The sequence below is a fragment of the Tachysurus fulvidraco genome, chromosome 9 (genome assembly GCF_022655615.1).
Source record: "Tachysurus fulvidraco isolate hzauxx_2018 chromosome 9, HZAU_PFXX_2.0, whole genome shotgun sequence".
NCBI lineage: Eukaryota > Metazoa > Chordata > Actinopteri > Siluriformes > Bagridae > Tachysurus > Tachysurus fulvidraco.
The window spans coordinates 8851797-8871822 of record NC_062526.1 but is presented as its reverse complement, the minus strand read 5'-3'; the positions used below and the strand labels follow the sequence as shown (position 1 = coordinate 8871822).

General features: G+C 41.7%; 2 protein-coding genes across 6 annotated transcripts in view; one reads left to right on the top strand and one right to left on the bottom strand.

The window, feature by feature from the left end:
• si:dkey-40c11.2 (drebrin-like protein B) overlaps window positions 1–3952 on the top strand; it is a 38256-nt gene extending 34304 nt beyond the window's left edge. The window contains exons 12-17 of one of the 2 annotated variants that reach the window (XM_047818029.1): window positions 36–503; window positions 1020–1265; window positions 1718–1801; window positions 1920–2035; window positions 2156–2210; window positions 2302–3952. In XM_047818029.1, the coding sequence (XP_047673985.1) occupies window positions 36–503; window positions 1020–1265; window positions 1718–1801; window positions 1920–2035; window positions 2156–2210; window positions 2302–2438 (1106 nt within the window). In that variant the 3' untranslated portion in view covers window positions 2439–3952. Of the gene's footprint in view, window positions 1–35; window positions 504–887; window positions 1266–1717; window positions 1802–1919; window positions 2036–2155; window positions 2211–2301 lie in introns of both variants that reach the window. The other variant, XM_047818028.1, reaches the window with a different exon arrangement.
• Window positions 3953–4913: 961 nt separating this feature from the next.
• Window positions 4914–20026, bottom strand: part of rtkna (rhotekin a) — a 56850-nt gene continuing 41737 nt past the window's right edge. For 3 of the 4 annotated variants that reach the window (XM_027138557.2, XM_027138558.2, XM_027138560.2), the window contains exons 2-12: window positions 15059–15258; window positions 14052–14113; window positions 12894–12947; window positions 11305–11422; window positions 10573–10797; window positions 10363–10457; window positions 9617–9723; window positions 9400–9528; window positions 8332–8497; window positions 7822–7926; window positions 4914–6807 (exon numbers count right to left, since the gene is read on the bottom strand). In XM_027138557.2, the coding sequence (XP_026994358.1) occupies window positions 6248–6807; window positions 7822–7926; window positions 8332–8497; window positions 9400–9528; window positions 9617–9723; window positions 10363–10457; window positions 10573–10797; window positions 11305–11422; window positions 12894–12947; window positions 14052–14113; window positions 15059–15258 (1821 nt within the window). In that variant the 3' untranslated portion in view covers window positions 4914–6247. Of the gene's footprint in view, window positions 6808–7221; window positions 7325–7821; window positions 7927–8331; window positions 8498–9399; window positions 9529–9616; window positions 9724–10362; window positions 10458–10572; window positions 10798–11304; window positions 11423–12893; window positions 12948–14051; window positions 14114–15058; window positions 15259–20026 lie in introns of all 4 variants that reach the window. The other variant, XM_027138561.2, reaches the window with a different exon arrangement.

Genomic DNA, 20026 nt, shown 5'->3' with positions numbered 1-20026 from the left:
TAGACAATCCATTTTTCCTGTTGTTCTATATGCAGGCAAGCCGCCATTCCGTCGTTACCAGCGCAGTTTGACAGACACCGCCTTCATCTTTGAGAAAGCCAGTGCCAGTAGTGGTCCCACTTCCCCAATCAGCCCCTCCGTCACCTCCCCTTTCTCTCGCACACCAACTAGTCCCTTCAATCGCTGCATGTCTCCGACTAGCCCCAGCTTCCGTCCAATAAAATCTCCCCAAAGCCCTCACGCACCTTTGAGGACTCCTCCCACATCTCCAGTTGAGTGTTCTGCCCCAACCATCTCCTTTCTGCCCAGCCTGCCAGAGTCTAAAGCTCCTCCACCTCAGTCCTCCCTTCCTGACTTTCCTGCTGCCCAGATCACTACCGTCACTGAATCTTCAAGTGTGACCAAAAGTAAATCATCTAGTGTAGATGATAATGAGCAGAAATCTGCAACTATCCCAGATGCTCCATCTGCACCCCTGCCTGACAAACCAGTTCCAGTAAAGGGTAAGCTCTGTATAAAACATTTCAGTCCACAGTTTCTTAGCCCTCACATCTAATTTGAGTGTAATTGAATGACCAAATCCTATTTGTTTCTAAATCCAAATCAGGGAAAGTGAATGTTACCTGCTTAGCTTATGGCAAACATCAAGAAAGTACTGCACCAGAAGAAAAAAAGCTGTCTGATTGTTGTATTAAATTAGACAAGAATGCAAAATAATAATTTGCTCAAACATTTTTACTAGAGACCACTAGAGAGTATAAAGGATAAAAAAACATTACAAACTGAATGGATTTGGTAATTAGCATTGTGGCTATCCAGTTTAAACTGTAGCTTATGGTGTATGAAGTATAAAATACTAGCATTTAATCTGTTTATTATCTTCAAAGAATCCATCTCAGAGCTCCTCATTGACACCTACATGCCGGATGGAATAGAGGAAGACTTAGAAATCATAGTCGGCCCATTACCAGAGGCAAAATTACCATCTGAACCATGCACCGCCTGTCTTCCACTCACAGAAACATCGATCAGCTCTCACGATTTAGCTGAAGCAGAGCAGGCCTTCCTGCCACGGTCAGAACATATTGCTGTTTCTGCTCTAATTGAGGTGGATGAACCTATAGAGGAGGAAGAACCAGAGCAGGAGGAAGCTGAAAAATCATCAGAGTTTGGTTCAAGCGTGGAACTACCAGAGTCTGAAACATTAGCCTGTAATGAAGAAACCCTGGTGAAAGAGACAGGGGTTAATATTGGATATGAAACAGGCAAGTGTAATGATATTCTCCCAGGGTTACAGTGATATGCCTACAGGTGTAGAATGATATTCTTATGGGATTATAATAATAATCTGTCAAGTATAGTGATATTCTGATGGGAATGTACATTTTATTCACAGATAATACATTTGTGACAAGAGCATTCTGACAAGATTTTCTTATTTAGGTATAAATATAGTGATATTTTGATGGTTGTATTAGTGGGAGTATAAATGATATTTTGATGGAAGTATCATATTCTGAAGGGAGTATAGTGATATTATGATATATAGTAGAATTATTTTCTGATACTGCAGATAGTATAGTAACAGGAGTTCAATGATATGCTGAAAAGTGCGTAATGCTACAATATTTTAACAAGGGTGTAATACAATTCTGACATCAGTATATTCCTCAGCATGGTTTTTGACTTGAGTCTTCAATCATCTCTTTATACACAGAAGTGTGTGTGGAGGAGACTAAAAACCTTGTGATTGAGGAAGGAAGACCAGACCAAAATGGTGTATGTCCTCAGAATGGTACAGGTAATGGGATTTCATGTTGTTTTCACAAAACAGAATAAAGATTATGAGGTAATGGCTTATTAATTTGACAAACTGTTAAATAGAACATGAACATGTGCTTTACGTATCCGTAATCTAGCCAAGGAATGTGATGATTCGTCCGACCATAGCACACCAGAGAAGTATACTTACATAGTCAATCGTGAGGATTCTGAGGAAGAAGATGCCCAAAGTGAAGAGGCAGAGAACGGAGAGGTAGGACTTACAGTCTGACTTTGACCCACTTAGTAAGTTCTTGACAAAAACACTATTTAAATGCATAAACACCATAAATTTTGATTCAAATGTATTATAATCAATGTTTGTTTCCAACAGTCCTCAGCAGACAGGCCGCTTCTACGCGTGCGAGCGCTCTATGACTACCAAGCAGGTCAGAGGTCCTTTCATTTCCATTGAAATCCAAACAATCCTTTATGCAATACATGTCTCATTTTGATCTCTGAACACATTATGCTTTCCAGAGGATGAAACCGAGATTTCTTTTGAGCCTGGCGACATCATCATGGATGTGGAAACAGTGGACAAAGCCTGGTGGAGGGGTTTCAGCAAAGATGGCCGTCATGGTCTCTTCCCTTCCAACTATGTGGAGACCATCTAAGGACCAATTATTTTTCAGAGACAGTTATTTGTCTTTTAGGTTCAGTACCAGCACTCAGGGAACAAAATCTTTGGGGTATCCACCAGAGGGAGCTAAAAACAGGCTCCAAGTTTTCTGGCTGTGCCACAGTGAAGGTACTAAAAGACCAATGGGACAAAGAGACAACAAAATGATCTGAGATCAATGCTTGGGCAACAGTCTTGTGTATGGCAAAGTGAGACAGATTTCTTGAAGTGTTTCTTCACCATCTTCTACAGGATATTGTTTTTGTTTATTTTTATTACCTATGATTTGGCTCAGCAGTATGTTTGATTCTCTTAGTTATGTTTCTAACACAGAAATCAGTCATTATGGTATTGACCGATTTATGGCTTTGTAATTCTAATGTTAGATATAGAAACTATAAGCCTTCATTACAACTGCATTTAGAGCATGTATCATTTTTTTGTTTGTTATCGGGATGAACCCTGTATTACTTATAAAGTTTCTGCAGTGCTGCTGAGCAAATTTTGATAAATTTTTTCATATATTTACATTAGGCTTTTGCAATATCGATTTTTCCCTGCTTGTGATTTACCATTTGAAAAAAAAAAAAGGTAAAAATTCAATGAACGGAGGAAAAAAAAGGAACATGATATCAGTTGTGCAGTCAGGAACTGCTTGCTCGCAGTGGCAATCGCAAAAACGCTTGATCCCAGATTTTGGGGTAATTGTGCAGTTTGATAGAGAATATCTATTTGTCTAACGATAGTTAAGTCAAACACAGTAATAGATTTTATTTTAATATTAACAAACTCAAGATATTCTCTACTTACCTTGACAAGTGATGGCACATGAGATAGGAAGAAGGGGAAAAGGGGGTGTAGCTTCTAAGCAATGATGGTTAATATCAGTGTGTTCATAGTAAATTCACAAATCCTTCCAGATTTATGTCAATTGGCTTATCTTCCAGTTTATCGGCTAGAAAAAAAGACTATTTTGGTGTATGGGTTTGAGTGAGAAGTTGTACTAAGGAACCTGATTTTAACGTTGGATTTCCTATGCAAAATCTGCAAATGGTGGCAGGTCTGTTGATGTATGATAACATAACTAGAATGAATGTAAACTATCATGATACGATCAGTCGCTATATCGCACAAGCCTAATGTAAACCCAAATTGTGCTTCACTCTGTTAGTTCACAGTAATGCTGAGGTGAGGATATATTTTTACTAACCAACATCTGACCGAGGCGGTATGGTTTATTACTGTATTTGTGCTGAGTGAAACGTTTTAATAAACACAAATTAAATACAGGTTTATCAATGTACTACCACACATACAACCAAAAGTTTGTATTATAACTGATAAATCTATCCACTAACTCCTCAAGCATGAAATCTAGCACCATGACGCATATTCAAATCTTTATTTTTTTTTGTATCAGATACTGCTCTATATACGTGTTGACCACCTGATAGCTTCCTTTGTCTCTTTCAGTTTTTTCATCAGCTAATTAAAGATCTATACCTTGTATTTAAATTTTTCTTTCTTTTTTTGGCAGTATAACAGACCTTCTCACAATATATCATCATACTAGTACATCATCTACTAATAGATCACAAGCTTGTGCTTAACACGAGAAATCGGTGTAATACAAAAATAAGACACATGGTTTAGGCTTATTTCAAGTTGGATTTTTTTTTAATAATTCTCATTTCTATTATTCTTCTACATGCTTAGTTTTCGCACCAATGGCAATGCGCATGCAGACAGCCTGCTGACACGATGCTCATCTCCAGGTTAAACCCAGTGTTATTTACCAGAATGGTTAAGCCTGTACTCTGATAAAATAACTCAACAGTTGTATCTCTAACAAAAATGAATACGGTAAAATACAGTTTTAACAAAGGCAACAAAGAAAGCTGTTAATTTACAAAATTTACAACAGGAAACACAGCCTGAATGAAATTTACAGATTAAAATTTAATCTTGGTGGCTCTTAATTAGCAATAAAAGCGCTATTAGTTAATAATTCACTTCAGTACAGTAATACAGTGTATAAGTTCACTTCCACCATACTGATATATTTTTCAGTAAACAGTAACAGTTGAAACAGAACACAGACCAACTGCACCATACACTCACTATTCCTGGTTTGCATATTTAACACACTGCAGCGTTATTCACACACTCATGATTAGATCAAAAGACCTCATGGTGAAAATGACAATCCTGAGATGCACATATTTATGTTCTGTTATTAGCTTGATTATATAGGAGTTGTCCAGAGTAGACTGGATCTTGACCTCAGAGAAATGACAAAGCACACCTTGTCATGACCTTTCCCATCAACAGCTTATTGTAGAAGTGCTACAATCACAGATCAGTGATATACAAGAGAAGCAAACTGCACTGATGCTGCAAATGAAACGCGGAACAGGTAACGCTTTAAACTGGGACACATTTGCATAGTCGTGTACGTTTCATAACAGGGTACTGTTACAACTCCTAATACATTTTATTTCTGCAATGGGAAGCACCATCATTACATCAGCATGTAACATTATGAGAGCTGATTACATTACATTACAACGTGGCCTTCTCGTAACAGACCTCTCGACCCTGATTTTTAATTCTTAATTACTAAAGCAGATAATGTGAAACATACTATCATCCAAGTGAAACATGTTGGTCATGTGGCGCATTGGATATGTGGTGCACACACTGAGGGGGAAAAAGTATAATATACTAAACCATCACAAGTTGCTGACATTATACCCTCAAGCATATACCCTTTGTACATAACATGTACCTTAGATATTTTCTAAAAATATATAGTTAAGGGTACCACCAACCCAACCACAAGGAATTTCTTAAGGTGCATCATAACTAGTAGGATTAGTTGACTAGTGACGGTTTATATATATTCAACATTTGTCAGTTTTCCTCTTCTCAGTGACCACCAGAGGACCATTGCTCACTGATGGACAATTCTCAGCACAGCAATTACACAGACATGGTGTAAACCTGGATATTAGGCACAGCACCAGTGTCGGCTTTAAACAGTTTGCTGCACTTTGAACATGTTGAGATTTGAGCTCAATGTGTTAATCATCTAGAACTTCATCATTATCAGCTTGGGACCACATCACTGCTGTTGGCTGGATCATTCTGTCACTTGTCACATTAACTGGCTAGCAAACAAACAGAATTGTGGCAAAAGACACTAAAAACATTGGTGCTAATTTAATGTGCATATAATTAAATAATAGAAAATGAACATTTTGAACAGATTTTATTATGCACATATAAAAACGTAGCTATACATTTAGAGCTCTGAAACGGTTTTCATAGCTTATTTTCAGTATAGCAAATTTTCAGTAGCTTGTAAATGTCAATGTAGTGGCTGCTGAGTATGCACTATATTATGACTGGATTTATACTCAACTGCTGCAACTGACTGTTAGATTGTTAGTCCAGTTTGAAAGAGACTGGAGTCACGGACTGATTCTTGGTCATGCCTTTTCAGTTAGAAATACTGTACTCTAGTTTGACTAAGAATCATGGGATTTTTCTATTACATAAACTGCATATCCTGACAGTGAACCATGTATAAATATGAATAACTATTCAACAACACGGTGCTGAATCCATTCACAGGAAATCTCCCATTAACTAGTCAGTCATTGTCCATCACCATCCCTGAAGTGAGAGCCACACTGAGGACACACTGGACAGCTTTCTCATGGACAATGCAGGGGTTACATTTAAGAACAGAATGGTTGTGATCCTTTCTTTTAGAAGCAGGTCGTTTTTGTGAGGTGGAAACTAAACGTGACTCTGTAGCCAGTTTCTGGGGTCTAGCTTTGCTCTGAGGTTCCTCAGGCTTCGGCGTGCCCCAGAAGGTCGCGAAAAGGCGAGATCTGATTCTGGGCTGTTGCTCCCTTCACTTGAGCTGTTACTGGAAGTGGAGCTGGAGCAGGAAAGAGGTGCAGCCTGCTGATGGAACTGGCTGGATGGTGGAGGTTGGCACGAACAGTGGAGGCCCCCGTAGTTTCTTCCTCGCAGTGTGGACAGCTTGGCATCCAAGGAAAGTGTACGAGGGCGGAAACGGTTGGAGGCGAGGTAGTGGGGTGAGCAGGGACTTGAACTGCAGGGGCTGGAGCTGTCTGAGGCAAGGCTGGCATCAGAGGAGAGTAGAGCACGAGAGCGGTGACAGCGGGGACTGGGGGAGTGGTGTGGTGAGTGTTGCCGGGGGTTTTGAGGGCTGCCTGGAGGCTCTTCCTTAAATAAGGACATCCAGTGAGGTGGGGTCTGAAATTCAAACTGCTCAATGCGCCTCGTCAGAATGTCGGTAACAGCACTGATGTCATCAGATGTGTCAATAACTGTCAGACACAAACAAGGAGCACAGTTACCACAACAGAACAAAGGCAGACAGAAGCTTTCATGGGCTTGTTATAGGATGCTTCCTCAACTGCGTATTAAAAAAAAGATATCTAAAAAAAAATTGTAATTCATCAAATAACTCATAAAGCCTGGCTTCCAGTGTGTCTCTAATATATGTCAAGCCACTTTACCTTCAGAACCAATTCCAATATCATAAACCACCATTCAGTAGTTCACTTGTGCGTTCATTTAATCCCCGTAATACCGTTATCAGGATCCTTCCACAAGTATGAGTACACAAACATTCTGATGGTCTTTACATAACCAAGCCAAGCCAAGCCACCATATAGAATGGATCAGCAGAAGCAGGGAAGCTGGTTAAATGTCTGAAACAACCATCCTGGTTACTTCACCTGTCGCTGTAATAGGAGGAGAGCAGTGCACGGATCTCAGCAGAGACAGCGTTATCCTGCAGCAGCAGGCCCTCACAGGAAGGAGGGGCAGAAAGGGGGGGAGCTAAGGGCAGGGAAAAACCAGCAAAAGGAGCAAAACAAGGGGAATGTGCATGTGTAGAAATATGATTAAACAAAATAGATGTGAAGGTTTTAGAATATTATGTGTAAAAGAAATTTTAATAATGTATTGAGTATTTCAGTGTATAAGAAAAAAAGGAAAAAGAAAATGGAAGTTTGAGGAACCGATGCAAGATAAAAACAGAAAATGGGCAGAACCAAAGCGAGTTCAAAAGTGGAAGAGAAAGGGAAAGACAGAGAAACAGAGACACAAAGTCAGTTCCAGAAATAGAAAAGAAATCATTTTATGTACGACTAAGCGTAGGAAGTTTAAGGATCTAAAAAGGTGTGAAAACAGGTGCATTATTTCTCCATCGACTTCATCTACACTGCTGAGAAAAGAGGCTTTATGAAATACTAATTTCTGTCATAACTGAATTCTCTTTTATTTCTCAATTTATGAGAATTCTCTCATAAATTCTCTCTTTTTCCCTGACATACCCATTTCATGGTAGAGAGATCCCTGTTTGGCTGTAACCAGAGCAGGTCTGCGTGGTGAGGGCAGGTCAATCTTCATCAGCTCGTCACAGCACTGCTTCCACTGGCCTGCAGGGAGACACAGCTGTTCAGTACAACAATGGAAATTGCTTACATATCAATTTATAACGGTTTGCGGTGGGCACTGAAATATAATAGCAATCATAATAACAATCCAACCTGATCATAGTTTTATAAATAAATTCTAAACAGCATTTAACCATGGCAATGTGAATGAAAAGAATTTGCTTATTTGCACCCCCATGGGAATACTGCTCATCTGTGGTTACCACTGAAGGTTAATGTGTTATTTTTTTTTTCAGTTTTATCCTCTTTCCAGTGAGCCCCATTACACAGCTGGACTATATATTGTACAAACAAAAAGCCAACAGCTCCCCCTTGTGGAAAATCTTTAGCCTTCTAATCTTCCCCGTACACATTTTTTTAATGTGCAATGTTGTGTGTGCTACTCACTCATGTCAAAGAACTGCTGCCAGAAGGCCTCCATCCAGCGCTGTGTGTCCTCTCGACAGTCCGTCACCAGTGTGTGTGTGACCTCCTCTCCTCCATACTGGTTACTGATGCAGATACTCTGAGCTTTGCTATGGGGGTCTCTTTCGGCTGCTCGAATTCTCGTCTCCTGTGGTGCGTGCACGCACACACACACACACACACACACACACACACACACGTTTAATTCTATAGCTGTAATTCAATACCTTTCCCATAAAAAAGTAACCCTGTTTTAACATTAACTCTATACAAAAAGTAAATAGAAATCTGTTTTAGAGATGCTCCATTTTGGGACAACGGTAAGAGGTATGACGTTAGCCCTCAATACTCTGAGTACATAAAAGGGTAGACAGACATCGGGAAGCTTAACTACAATGACACACTGATATGAATTCATGCAAAGCTAACTAAGCTAACTGTTACTTTGTATTCATGTTCCACCATCTCCACCAGTAGGGGGGAGCAGAGCTTCATTAGCCATGCAGACAGGCAGTTTCTTGTCCGAGACAGATTACTGCACTCACAAGATGTGCAACTTGCTGAGATTTCCAAGCCACCTCTCTGGCTTTATTTCTTATGTTGTATGGCTTTGAGAGACCAAGAGTCACTCTGTTATACCGTATAATATCTTATTCATGTGATGTGTAATTTATGCCAGACGGAGCTATGTGGCCTAAATGCTGTAATCACAGTCGTTTTTGTACCATGTGGCTGTCAGCTGTTGCGTCATGCGTATGAAGACTTTTGATCACAGAGACCGCTCGCTGCTTTCAATGCCGATAGCATAAAACATAATGAGTCATAATAATCAGTCTCTGTAAGCCCTCTGTTGTTAGTGCAAAAAATTTGTAATAAGTACAGTTTAAGGCAAACTGCTCAACCACGGTAGAAACAATATTTGAAATATGCTAGATGGCAAAATTATAACGGTAAATGCCCCTTCAAATTCACTGAGGGGAAGAGTCTTTTGACTGAATGTGTTTATAAAAAAAAAAAAGCATGATGGATTTACAAGAAAGAACATCTCACTTTGTTAATGCTGATTGTTAATAAGGGCTCCACGTTGGCCTCCATGTCTTCTTGTCGGTGGTAACAGAAAAGATTTGTCCCTTTTAGGACACCGTAAACGTTCGTCCATCCTTGAGGATCTCCACCGAGCTAGACAGAATAACAGCGTGAGAAATCTGAAGAGTGTGAAACGGATCGTGTGTGTTTGTGTGTGTGTGAGTTGGTGTATATGCATCACCTTGACCCTGAGGCAGCCACTCATCATCTGCTGTGTCATACAGTTTGGCTGAGCAGCCAGACGACAACAGACGCTGCCATACAGCGGCAACCAGTATGAACACTCTTCTACAGACACAGAGTGAAGCAGAAAGAAAAAATTAGGATTACAAATTACTCTTAACACATTTTACTAAGAATGAAGCTAAACCAAATGTCATCTGTGCACCTGCAGAGTGTAAGCCATGTTGGGCTGTTAACATGTCACCTACACGCTTCCATTAACTAGCCATTACTAGCAATTTCCAATTAGGTTTATGAGTGTAATCCTGACATAATACACTTGAGAGAAACCTATTACGGCAAATCCATACAAAAAAAGCGACTTAATCTGCACGCTGTTACGTGGATAACATACATGCAGTATAAATAATTTGCTCTTAATGACTTACAAGGAAAACAAGACCCAATGAAATAATGGAAATAAAGGTTGTTTTGCATAGGATACACTGAAAGCTTTTCTTTATACTGCCAATTCAGAAGGTAGTCGGTAAAATATTAAGTATTTATATATTGTTATTGCAGTTATATTGTTGCTTGGTACTTCCCTTTTTATTGAGTCATTTCTTACAAAGGAATCATTACTTCCTAGTCTGCTGTGATTTGAACTCTAAATTGATAAATGAATTATAATGTCTCTGAGCCACTCAAAGAAAATGAGTGAATAAGATTATAGTGATCTGAGAGGGGTGATGGGAAGTGGCTCACCGTTGCCAGTTATGGTGAGGTCGTGCGTGCGAAAGCTGTCCTGAACATGGGAGAGTGTGAGAGTGGTGTGAGCCAGGAGGTGGTACTTGGGTCCTCTGTAGACACACATATGACAGAGGAGAAACAATAAGAAAGTGGAAAGTGTTATGTACTAGTGCACTATAAGATATATAAAATATTTAGAATGTTTATGTGCATGTGTGTACTCACGGCACAGGTGGTACAGGAAGCAGCAGTTGTGCGTTGCCCCCGTTGCTGATGGGACTACAGGCTCCGGGCTCTAGTGTCGAACGCATCTTTTTCCCAGATGAGCGGCCCAGAGAGGAGCTCAGCTTGCTGGCCAGCTTGCGTGGTGTACTGCCTGCTGAGTAATCATCCTCTGTACAGCAGCTGTACAGCTCTAACCTCAGCTCAAAACCTGGGCTTGCTTCATTACTGCACACAGCATGATACACATCCACATCTCAGAGACATATTCTGTGTGAAATGAGGATTTGTTTTCAAAAAAATGTTTGAATAATATTTATGATCCTATAATTATCAAATTTTCAGACAGAATGATGTTGAATAATGTTGTTAATGTTGAAGAGTCAATTTAGCTAGTGTTCTGTTCCCCTTTAATTAGGATTTAACATTTCTTAGGCAAACAAGTTTCCCATATTCACCACATCCTCACCCTGTAACAAACTCAACAAATACTGTATAATGGCTATACGTGCAACAAAATGAGAATCAGCTACTGTTAAAGTGTGACTGTAAAATGTCTGTAAAATTAATGTCACTGTGAGTTTGGCGTTAACATAACGATCATATCAGACATGATTTAATATGCAGTGTGAAGTGAATCTTCAATGTGCAGATGAACTAGCAGCAAATACAAAAATAATAAACACATTGAAATGTAAAAAACAAAAACCTTTACATTCTTATACACACACTTACAAAACGATGGTGTTGTCAAAGCAAATGTCTGTGAGAGTTCTGTCTACCATCACCATGTCTGTGTCAAAGATCTCCCCTCCTAACTGCAGGAGACAGAACACAGCAGAGCGGTGTAGCTCTGAGACAGAGAGAGAGATAGAGAGAGAGAAAGAAAAAGCGAGACAGAGAGAGAGAGAGAGGAGAGAGAGAAAGTGTGTGTGTGTGTGTGTGTGTGTGTGTGTGAGAGAGAGAGAGAGAGAGAGACAGAGAGAGAGAGAGACAGAGAGAGAGAAGAGAAGAGAAAAAATAGAGGGAGAGAGAAAGTTTGTGTGTGAGAGAGAGAAAGTGTGTGTGTGTGTGTGTGTGTGTGTGTGTGTGTGTGTGTGTGTGTGTGTGTGTGAGAGAGAGAGAGAGAAAGTGTGTGTGTGTGTGTGTGAGCGCGCGCGCGCGCGCGCGCGCGCGCGCCGCGCCCCCCGCGCGGGCGCGCGCCAGTGTGTTTGTGTGTGTGCGCCCGCGCGCGCGCGCGCGCGCGCGCGCGCGCGCGCGCCCGTGTGTTTGTGTGTGTGTGTGTGTGTGTGCGCGCGCGCGCGCGCGCGCGCGCGCGCCCGTGTGTTTGTGTGTGTGTTGCGCGCGCGCGCCCGCGCGCGCCCGCGCGCGCGCTCGCGGCGCGCGCGCCCTTGTGTGTGTGCTCGCGCGCGCGCGCCGCGCGACGAGCCCGACGCGCGCGCGCGCCACGAGCGCGCGCGCCCTGTGTGGTGGTGCGCGCGCGCGCGCGCGCGCCCGTGTGTTGTGTGTGTGCGCGCGCGCGCGCGCCCGCCGCGCGCCAGCGTGCGCGCGCAGCGCGCGCGCGCCCGTGTGTTTTGTGTTGTGCGCGCGCGCCGCCGCGCCCGCGCGCGCCCGCGCGCGCGACGCGCGGCGCGCGTGCGCGCCCGCGCGCTCGCCGCCCGCCGCGCACAGCGCGAAATGCGCGCGCGCGCGCGCGCCGTGTGTTTGTGTGTGTGTGAGCCGCAGCGCCGCCCGAGCGCAGCTCTCGCGCGCTCGCGGCCCAGCGCTCGCGCGCGCATCGCGCGCGCTCGCACCGCCGCGCGCGCGCGCCCGCGCGAGCGCGCGCGCGCCGCGCGGCGCGCGCGCGCCGCCCCGCCCCCTCCCTTACTACCCCCCGCCGAAGTCGGCCCCCACTGACCCTATACATTTCTATGTTTGCTCTTGAACAATGCTTTCTGGAGAGCAGAGTACAGCCTAGACATGTATACTGAGCTCTGTCTGTAGTCATAAATTACAATGAGTAAGAAGAATGCACGATAACAGTTCACCGCATGTGAATATGCTAGAGGTTAGGGTAAAAAATCTTATAAAACAAGAAAAACATTCTGACATGCATCAATATATTTATGTTGACTGTTCACTGCCAGTATAAGAGCAGTGCTATAGGTATATATTGTTAGAACATATTGTATGTGTGGTACCATTATCAAGGGCAGCTGTATTCTGTATGTATTTATGCTACAGGAATGGCACTGGGTTACCTCAGACATAAATGCACTGATTTATATTGATGTCTTAGTATCAATGAGCATCTGTTCAACACATTTTACACTATTGATTCTTACCTCCTTTGTTTTTAAAGTACTCTGTGTCTTTCCACATCAAAGGGATCCGAAGATCTGAGATACATATGCACAGACAAGTTAGAGACATGAGTGCGAGCACACACACACACACACACACACACACACACACACACACACACACACACACACACACACACACACACACACACACACACACACACACACACACACACACACACACACACACACACACACACACACACACACACAGCTAGGGTCAATCAGGACTAAAAATCGTCTGACTTATACCAGACACACACATGCAGATACACCACACACTCTTATCTCAAGGCAGCAGGCAGTTACTACCCAGCAACTGGTGTGGGTGTAAAATATGAATGTTTCAGGTAGTGCATCATTCTATCATTACAGCCCACCTACTGCCCATGCAATGTGTTACAAGGTAATGCAGAAGCTCCTCATGTTGTATTTTATCGTGTTAGTGCAAAAAGGTATCATATAGGTGCATGTCTTTTCCAGCTTACCTATAGGGTAATAACACTAACGCTCCCATTTTGCAAACCTAACCCTACCTTTACACTGACCCCCTTTGCTGTATAGGCCTGGGGCAATATTTCATAAAACTGTTCCACACAAATGTAATAGTTTATATCAGACAAAGCTTGAACTAACTTCAGTCAGCTTGAGGGGAAGAGAGTGAATATTATTTTGCGTGTGTGTGTGTGTGTGTGTGTGTGTGTGTGTGTGTGTGTGTTGGGGGAAGTATGTGAGAGACTTAAAAGAGTGGGAGGTGGCACACAAAGCTAATATATAAACCAGCAGGATAGTGTATAAGCACAATGGAGCCTGTAGAGTGGTAAGGAATGTGCCTTTTCTCTCTCTCTCTCTCTCACACACACACACACACACACACACACACACACACACACACACACACACACACACACACACACACACACACACACACACACACACACACACACACACACACAGGGACAGGCAGACACAGAAAAACACATACACACACACAGAGACAGACAAACACACACACAGACAGAGACAGACACATACAGACATGCAGAGTCACAATATATAAGAAATCATACGAGCTAATATTATATGAGTAATATTATTTGTCTGTGTAATTTGTACATAAGGTCAAGCCTGTAACCTTACCTGAGATGGCAACTTTGCCTTTACATGGAGATCGATCATCCATCGGTCCTGCATCTGATGACCTGAAACAGACATGCGTCATCAAATACGGACTTACACAAAGTGTCAATATTATGACCCTTCAAAATGTTTATGAAAAATATCTCAAAATTCTCCTGTTTTAGTTCTTAATAAGAGACTTATTATGTGCATGCAAGTCTGATTCAAATGTAACTGACCGATCAATCTGAATCAAAATGTGATCTGATTAAATACAAATGCATTTAATAATCAGTTGAAAACAAAACAATTGCAATGTAACTTATAGAGATGGAGTAATCCCTGCATAGCCGATACATAAGACATACTGAACACTACTGAAATAATGTTAGTTGCCTGCTACACTCTGAGACGACTTGCATTTCTTGCTCTTGCACTTAAATATAAATTCTGTAATGTGCATGTGAATGAAGATTTGTCATTGATGCATAAACAGTGCTTTCAGAAACCAAATCAGTTGGCACACACTAATGATATTCTGTTCGTGTAAACATAGACACTGTTGGGAAATAAATTAAGACTCTATGCTTGTCATGCTGAATGAGATTAAGAATATGCCAACGATTTAGCCATCGACTACTGAACTCCGAGTGACCTCTGAATAATTTTTCCACTAGCCAAGGTCATGAATTTTACAGTACCCCAGCCAACAGTATCTCTGCTTAATTTTGATGTTATCTCCTGCCATTTAATGACCTGTCTTTTCTATGAACAAGTAAATCGTGTGCCTGTTTCTCTTCAGTTGTGAACAATCCTGGGTCACATATCCACTGACCTCACACTAATTACTGATCCGGCTCTAAAGCCATGTGAACCATCTGCCCTTTTGAACTATGCCTCATGACTCCGTCAAGCTCCTTAGCTTTAATCAGACACTCAAATCTTAGAAAATATACAATCTGAAAGAAATGAAAATGAGGAATACAAATCCAGGCAAATCAATGCGCTAAACAGAACAGACTTCATACCTCCGTGCCACCCGCTGCATGACCTGCGCTTCTTTCATGCGCTGCAGCTCTGACATGTACGCCATGATGCGAGAGTTGCAGGTGAGAAGACTCTTAGAGGCCTCCAGTGCCTGATCCCTCTGTGAACAAGCAGCCAGGAGTTTACATGCTCCCTCTCGCATCCGGATCTCATGGTCAATCTTCTTCTGGATGTCACTATCCTAAAAAAAAAAAAAAAAAAAGTTAGAAAAGAAACAAGATAGAAATGTTTAACATTGCACTTAATTAAAAGCTTAACAGAAGAATGTTTGCTCATCTTAAACAATACCTTGCCTTATGATACCAGCTAAAAAAAAAAGAAGCATTCTCTAAATTTAGAGAAATCTCCTGCACCATATACAAGATATATTTAAGATACACAACTGGCAATAAATAAACAAATATTATAGCTTTTCCAAGCCTCAAGCTGCAGACACAATCCTCCCTCTCTCTATGGAAACGTTCCCTAAATCACTAACACGTCTATCTGCCGGTCCGCGAGCGCAATTCCGGCAGTGTCTCTGTTCAGTCATGCATGGAACAGGGTGCAGAAATTAACACAGCAGAAGAGCATGACCTGCTTTGAAGTAAAAAAACAGACATGATGAATCATTCATGATCCTCTACAAAAGGACTGTGAAAACTGCGGTCTAGGGTAAGAGAGAGAATGTGAAAGGATGAGAAAGAAAAGAGAACGCAGTAACTCAGCAATATCTCAGAAAAGTGTGTTGTGACATAATTTTAGCACGATAGCAGGCTTTTCTTATGTTTCTGCTGAATAAGTCTTGGCAATAAAACTAGTATTGATATTGCTGAGAAAGCTTTGTTGGAAAGAGAGAGAAGGAAAGACAGAAACTGGTAATAAGGGAGAGCAGCTATGAAAAGAGACAGCACAGTTGTTTCAACTTTGACCCTTTAGGGATCATTTACAGCTTGTGATAAAATGTTTGTAATGCTGGACTGTCAGTGTGTTTCTGTTCTCCATCATATTATACACTTCAGACTACTCTGTCCACTTAATATGCTTTCCTGTTTGTGTTGCTATAGCGACATCTCGTAAACCCACTTTTGGGCTTGAAAAGCTCATTAAGAATAACCTGCGTTCCAATTACACACACACCCCCAACACCGACACACACACACACACACACACACACACACACACACACACACACACACACACACACACACACACACACACACACACACTCCAGTTTTCTAAATCCTTTTTTAAATCCACTTCTAAAGCCAGACGACACAAACATCTCTTAATGTGAATGTATTCAAACACACAATTATAATTTGCCCTTGATAAAGGAGCAAAGGACATACATCAGGTTTGTAATGTAAAGTTACAGGGATTATAAGGTCACTACTTGACTTGAGTACTCTTAGGATCTTTGAGTCGGAGAAAAAAAAAACACCAGGAAGAACAAACTGTAAGAGTCTGAAAAGTTATTTTCATCAAATTTCTACAAATACCAAGAACGACGAAGAGAAATGCTTCGACTGCCTGTGAACGAATAAGTATAGCATTTACAACACAAATAGAATTTATAGATACAAAATATACAGAAAAAAAATCATATATAATATATAAACACTGATTTGTGGCAGAAAAAGAGAAACAGTAGAAAATCACATACAAACAAAGTCAGCTTCAACTTTCGGTAAGTCATTTCCTTATATATACAGTAAGAGAGAGAGAAGTGATGAAGATGAGCTAGATAAACTGTAGAGTCTTCCAGAGTCATGGCATTTCTGCCTCCGTTTTATTTCCAGTGTTTTTAGAAGTTAGTGTTAATAATTAATAAAAAAAAATGTAAAATAAAAGCTAGAAAGGAAAAAACAGTTTCCCGGATTAGTCCATGCCATATTCAGATCCAGACATGGATATCAGGAGCATAGACAGATAGTGGTATTGCATTACAGTCTTACACCTCTGAGTGTGTTGTGTTGCAGGCAGATCAGCAGAAAGCCTCTCACTATTTATAGCAGTAAAAAAAAAAAAAAAAAAAATCAGACTGCTGTTCTAGGGGTTTTCCCAAAACCAACTCCAGGCTCAGCTCCTCTTCAGTACTCAGGACTTTCCTACTGTATGCCACCACTTTGTGCGTTTTCAGTGACAAGCTCTGCGACGGGATTGAGCACTTACCCTGGGGTAAGAACTGGGGATTAGCTTAAAAGATGAACGCTTTACTCTAAACAAATCTGTTAATATAAATGCAAATGACATGTATTTAGATGGAAATAATGCACAGCCTCTCTCTGCAGCTGCTCTAACAAGCGTACTCGCAGCCAGTGGGTGTACACACACATTTCTATGTAGTGTGAAAATGACATGAGTGCTGTGTAAACAAGTTAAAAGCGTTCTGAAACGGCGCTCTGAAAATCAACCACTTCACGCCAAGCTATGGAGAAGTGTTGTCTAAAGGTAAACATTTGTCAGCGGGAACATATTTGTGATATGATGTATACAGACACCACACACACACACACACACACACACACACACACACACACACACACACACACACACACACACACACACACACACACACACACACACACACAAACACACACACACACACACACAGCCTGGTGCCAGACATACCATGGTTCAAGCCAGGTGTCAGCGAGGGAAACATGCCAGGCTGAAAGAATGAGAGTGAATGAGAACATGGACAGTAGCACAGAATGTGAGAAGAGGGAAGGAGTGATAGCAGGATCACGAGGATGGCAAGACGGAGGAAACAATCAGTCTTCTGTTCCTACATAATGCATAGTGAGTACTGATGGGAATTACTGAGCAAGACAATATCATCCCTGTTTACTAAAACAGAAAAGAAACAACTTTTAAACAGTCAGAACCAGATGAAGCAATATAGGACTAGAAGCATTAATACACAGAAAGAAAATCAGAAAATTCTTCTTAATTTACTTCTAACGCTTGCTAATGGGCAATAATTACCCAGATCCACATCTAAACTGGGCACATTACTTCACCAGCCCATCCACTGCCTGTATAATTACACTGTAATCGTTGAAGAATTTGCAATAAGAGCGTGGCAATCTGGCTGCGAGACGATAGCGGAAATGCCTTTTAAGACAGGAAACACATTGAGTCATGGGAAGTGACTCTGGTCTTTGGAGAATATCCTTTAGATTTGAAGTCTTCCCCTCCGAATGATGCTCAATTACTTAACCGACAGCTCGTTTCAACTACAAAAGTCAGAACGTCTGAATCAGAGCAGGATGTTTGCTAAGTGTTAGGAGAGTAAAGTAACCATTACCTGTTCAAGATCTCTCAGTGAAGATGTCCTCATCCAGAGAGACCAGAAAGACATAAACAAGACAGTTTGTGTGACAGACTGATGGCTATAATGTTCTTGGTTGATAAATGTAAGCAGTTCTAGTCAATTGTTTGCCACGTACCATTTATCACAGGTGAGATGACGGCATTTCCAGTCTGTGTCTCATCACAAAGGAGTCAACTTTGTGGCAATTCCGTTTGCTTTTAACATCTTGTACCAAAAACCAGCAGATTTTTCAAAATCTGTAGGATTGATAACATTCGAATTACGTGGACATTGGACATTTACGCCATTTTGCTGGACACCCTTATCCAGAGCGACTTTGGACTCATTTTATACAGCTGAGGGTTAAGGGCCTTCCTCAAGGGCCCAGCAGTGGTGGCTTAGTGGACCTGGCAACCTGAAACTTTGATTCAAACTTGCAACCTTCCAACTGATAGTCCAAAACCTTATCCACTAGGCTTCCACATCCCCAACTACGTTTGGATGCATGATTTATGTAAACAAATAAAACGTCCAATTAAAACGTCCACGCAAAGAAAACGACACTTATATTGTTTTAATCATCACACAAAGTTAAAAAACCTGTTCTTCGATGAAATTCAGCTTCAGTTCAGATGGTTCGTATCAATCTGTGAAGTGCTGTGAGGTCACATCCTGCAGTAAACCTGACTGAACTGGCTTTCATCATGGTTCTGCTGTGACCATGACAAAAGAGGCGAAAAAGAAGGATGTGAGAAGGGAAGAGGGAGAGTGAACAAAACACAAAACAGGGGGAAATGGGAGGAACCTGGAGAGCATAAACGTACATCTGTGTAAACTGGAGTAGGCCTAAGAGGTATTGGAAAAATCACTGACCACAGGCATGCAGCATTCACTCACACCGGCATATTAACCTTTTCCAAACCTCAGAAGAGTTTACGAAGCAGCTGCAGCAATGACATGAGCAATAAGTTTTGCTTTTGGAGTAGGATGATGAATCGTCTGTCACAGCAAAACAAGCTTCATGATTTCGTCAGGAATGAACAATGTGAAAGCATCGTTCCACTATTAGCCTTTGATGTTGGGTTTTGGTGGAGAGTGATGGCCAAAACTCACTCAGGCCATGCCATATAATGGAGACTGAGAATTCATTCATCACTCATGCAGCTGTGAAGATGATATCGGTCTCCTGTAGTTCTAACTAGGTAATGAAGCAGTGTCAGCATTCTAGCTCGAAAGGATAAAAAAATATCTTTTGGGCGTTGTGCACTAATTCACGCTACGGACTCTACTGCCGAAAAGCTAAGGTTGCCAGTGCAAATTATACCTACACAATGCTCTTACAGTGCACAGACTACAGTGACACCCATAAGCAAAACAGGAGGAAAGGCTAAATTCCTGCCCACACCCAAAATGCAGGCTTTCACTGAACAGGGAAATCCAGCCTCCAATTAGCTGACCACAGTTATGTGCTCAGCCACACAACACACACACACACACACACACACACACACACACACACACACACACACACACACACACACACACACACACACACACACACACACACACACACGGTCAGCATGAAGATTGCTCACAATGAAGACTGGTGGATGGACAGATGCTCTCATAGCCAAGAGTATACTAATGGTGG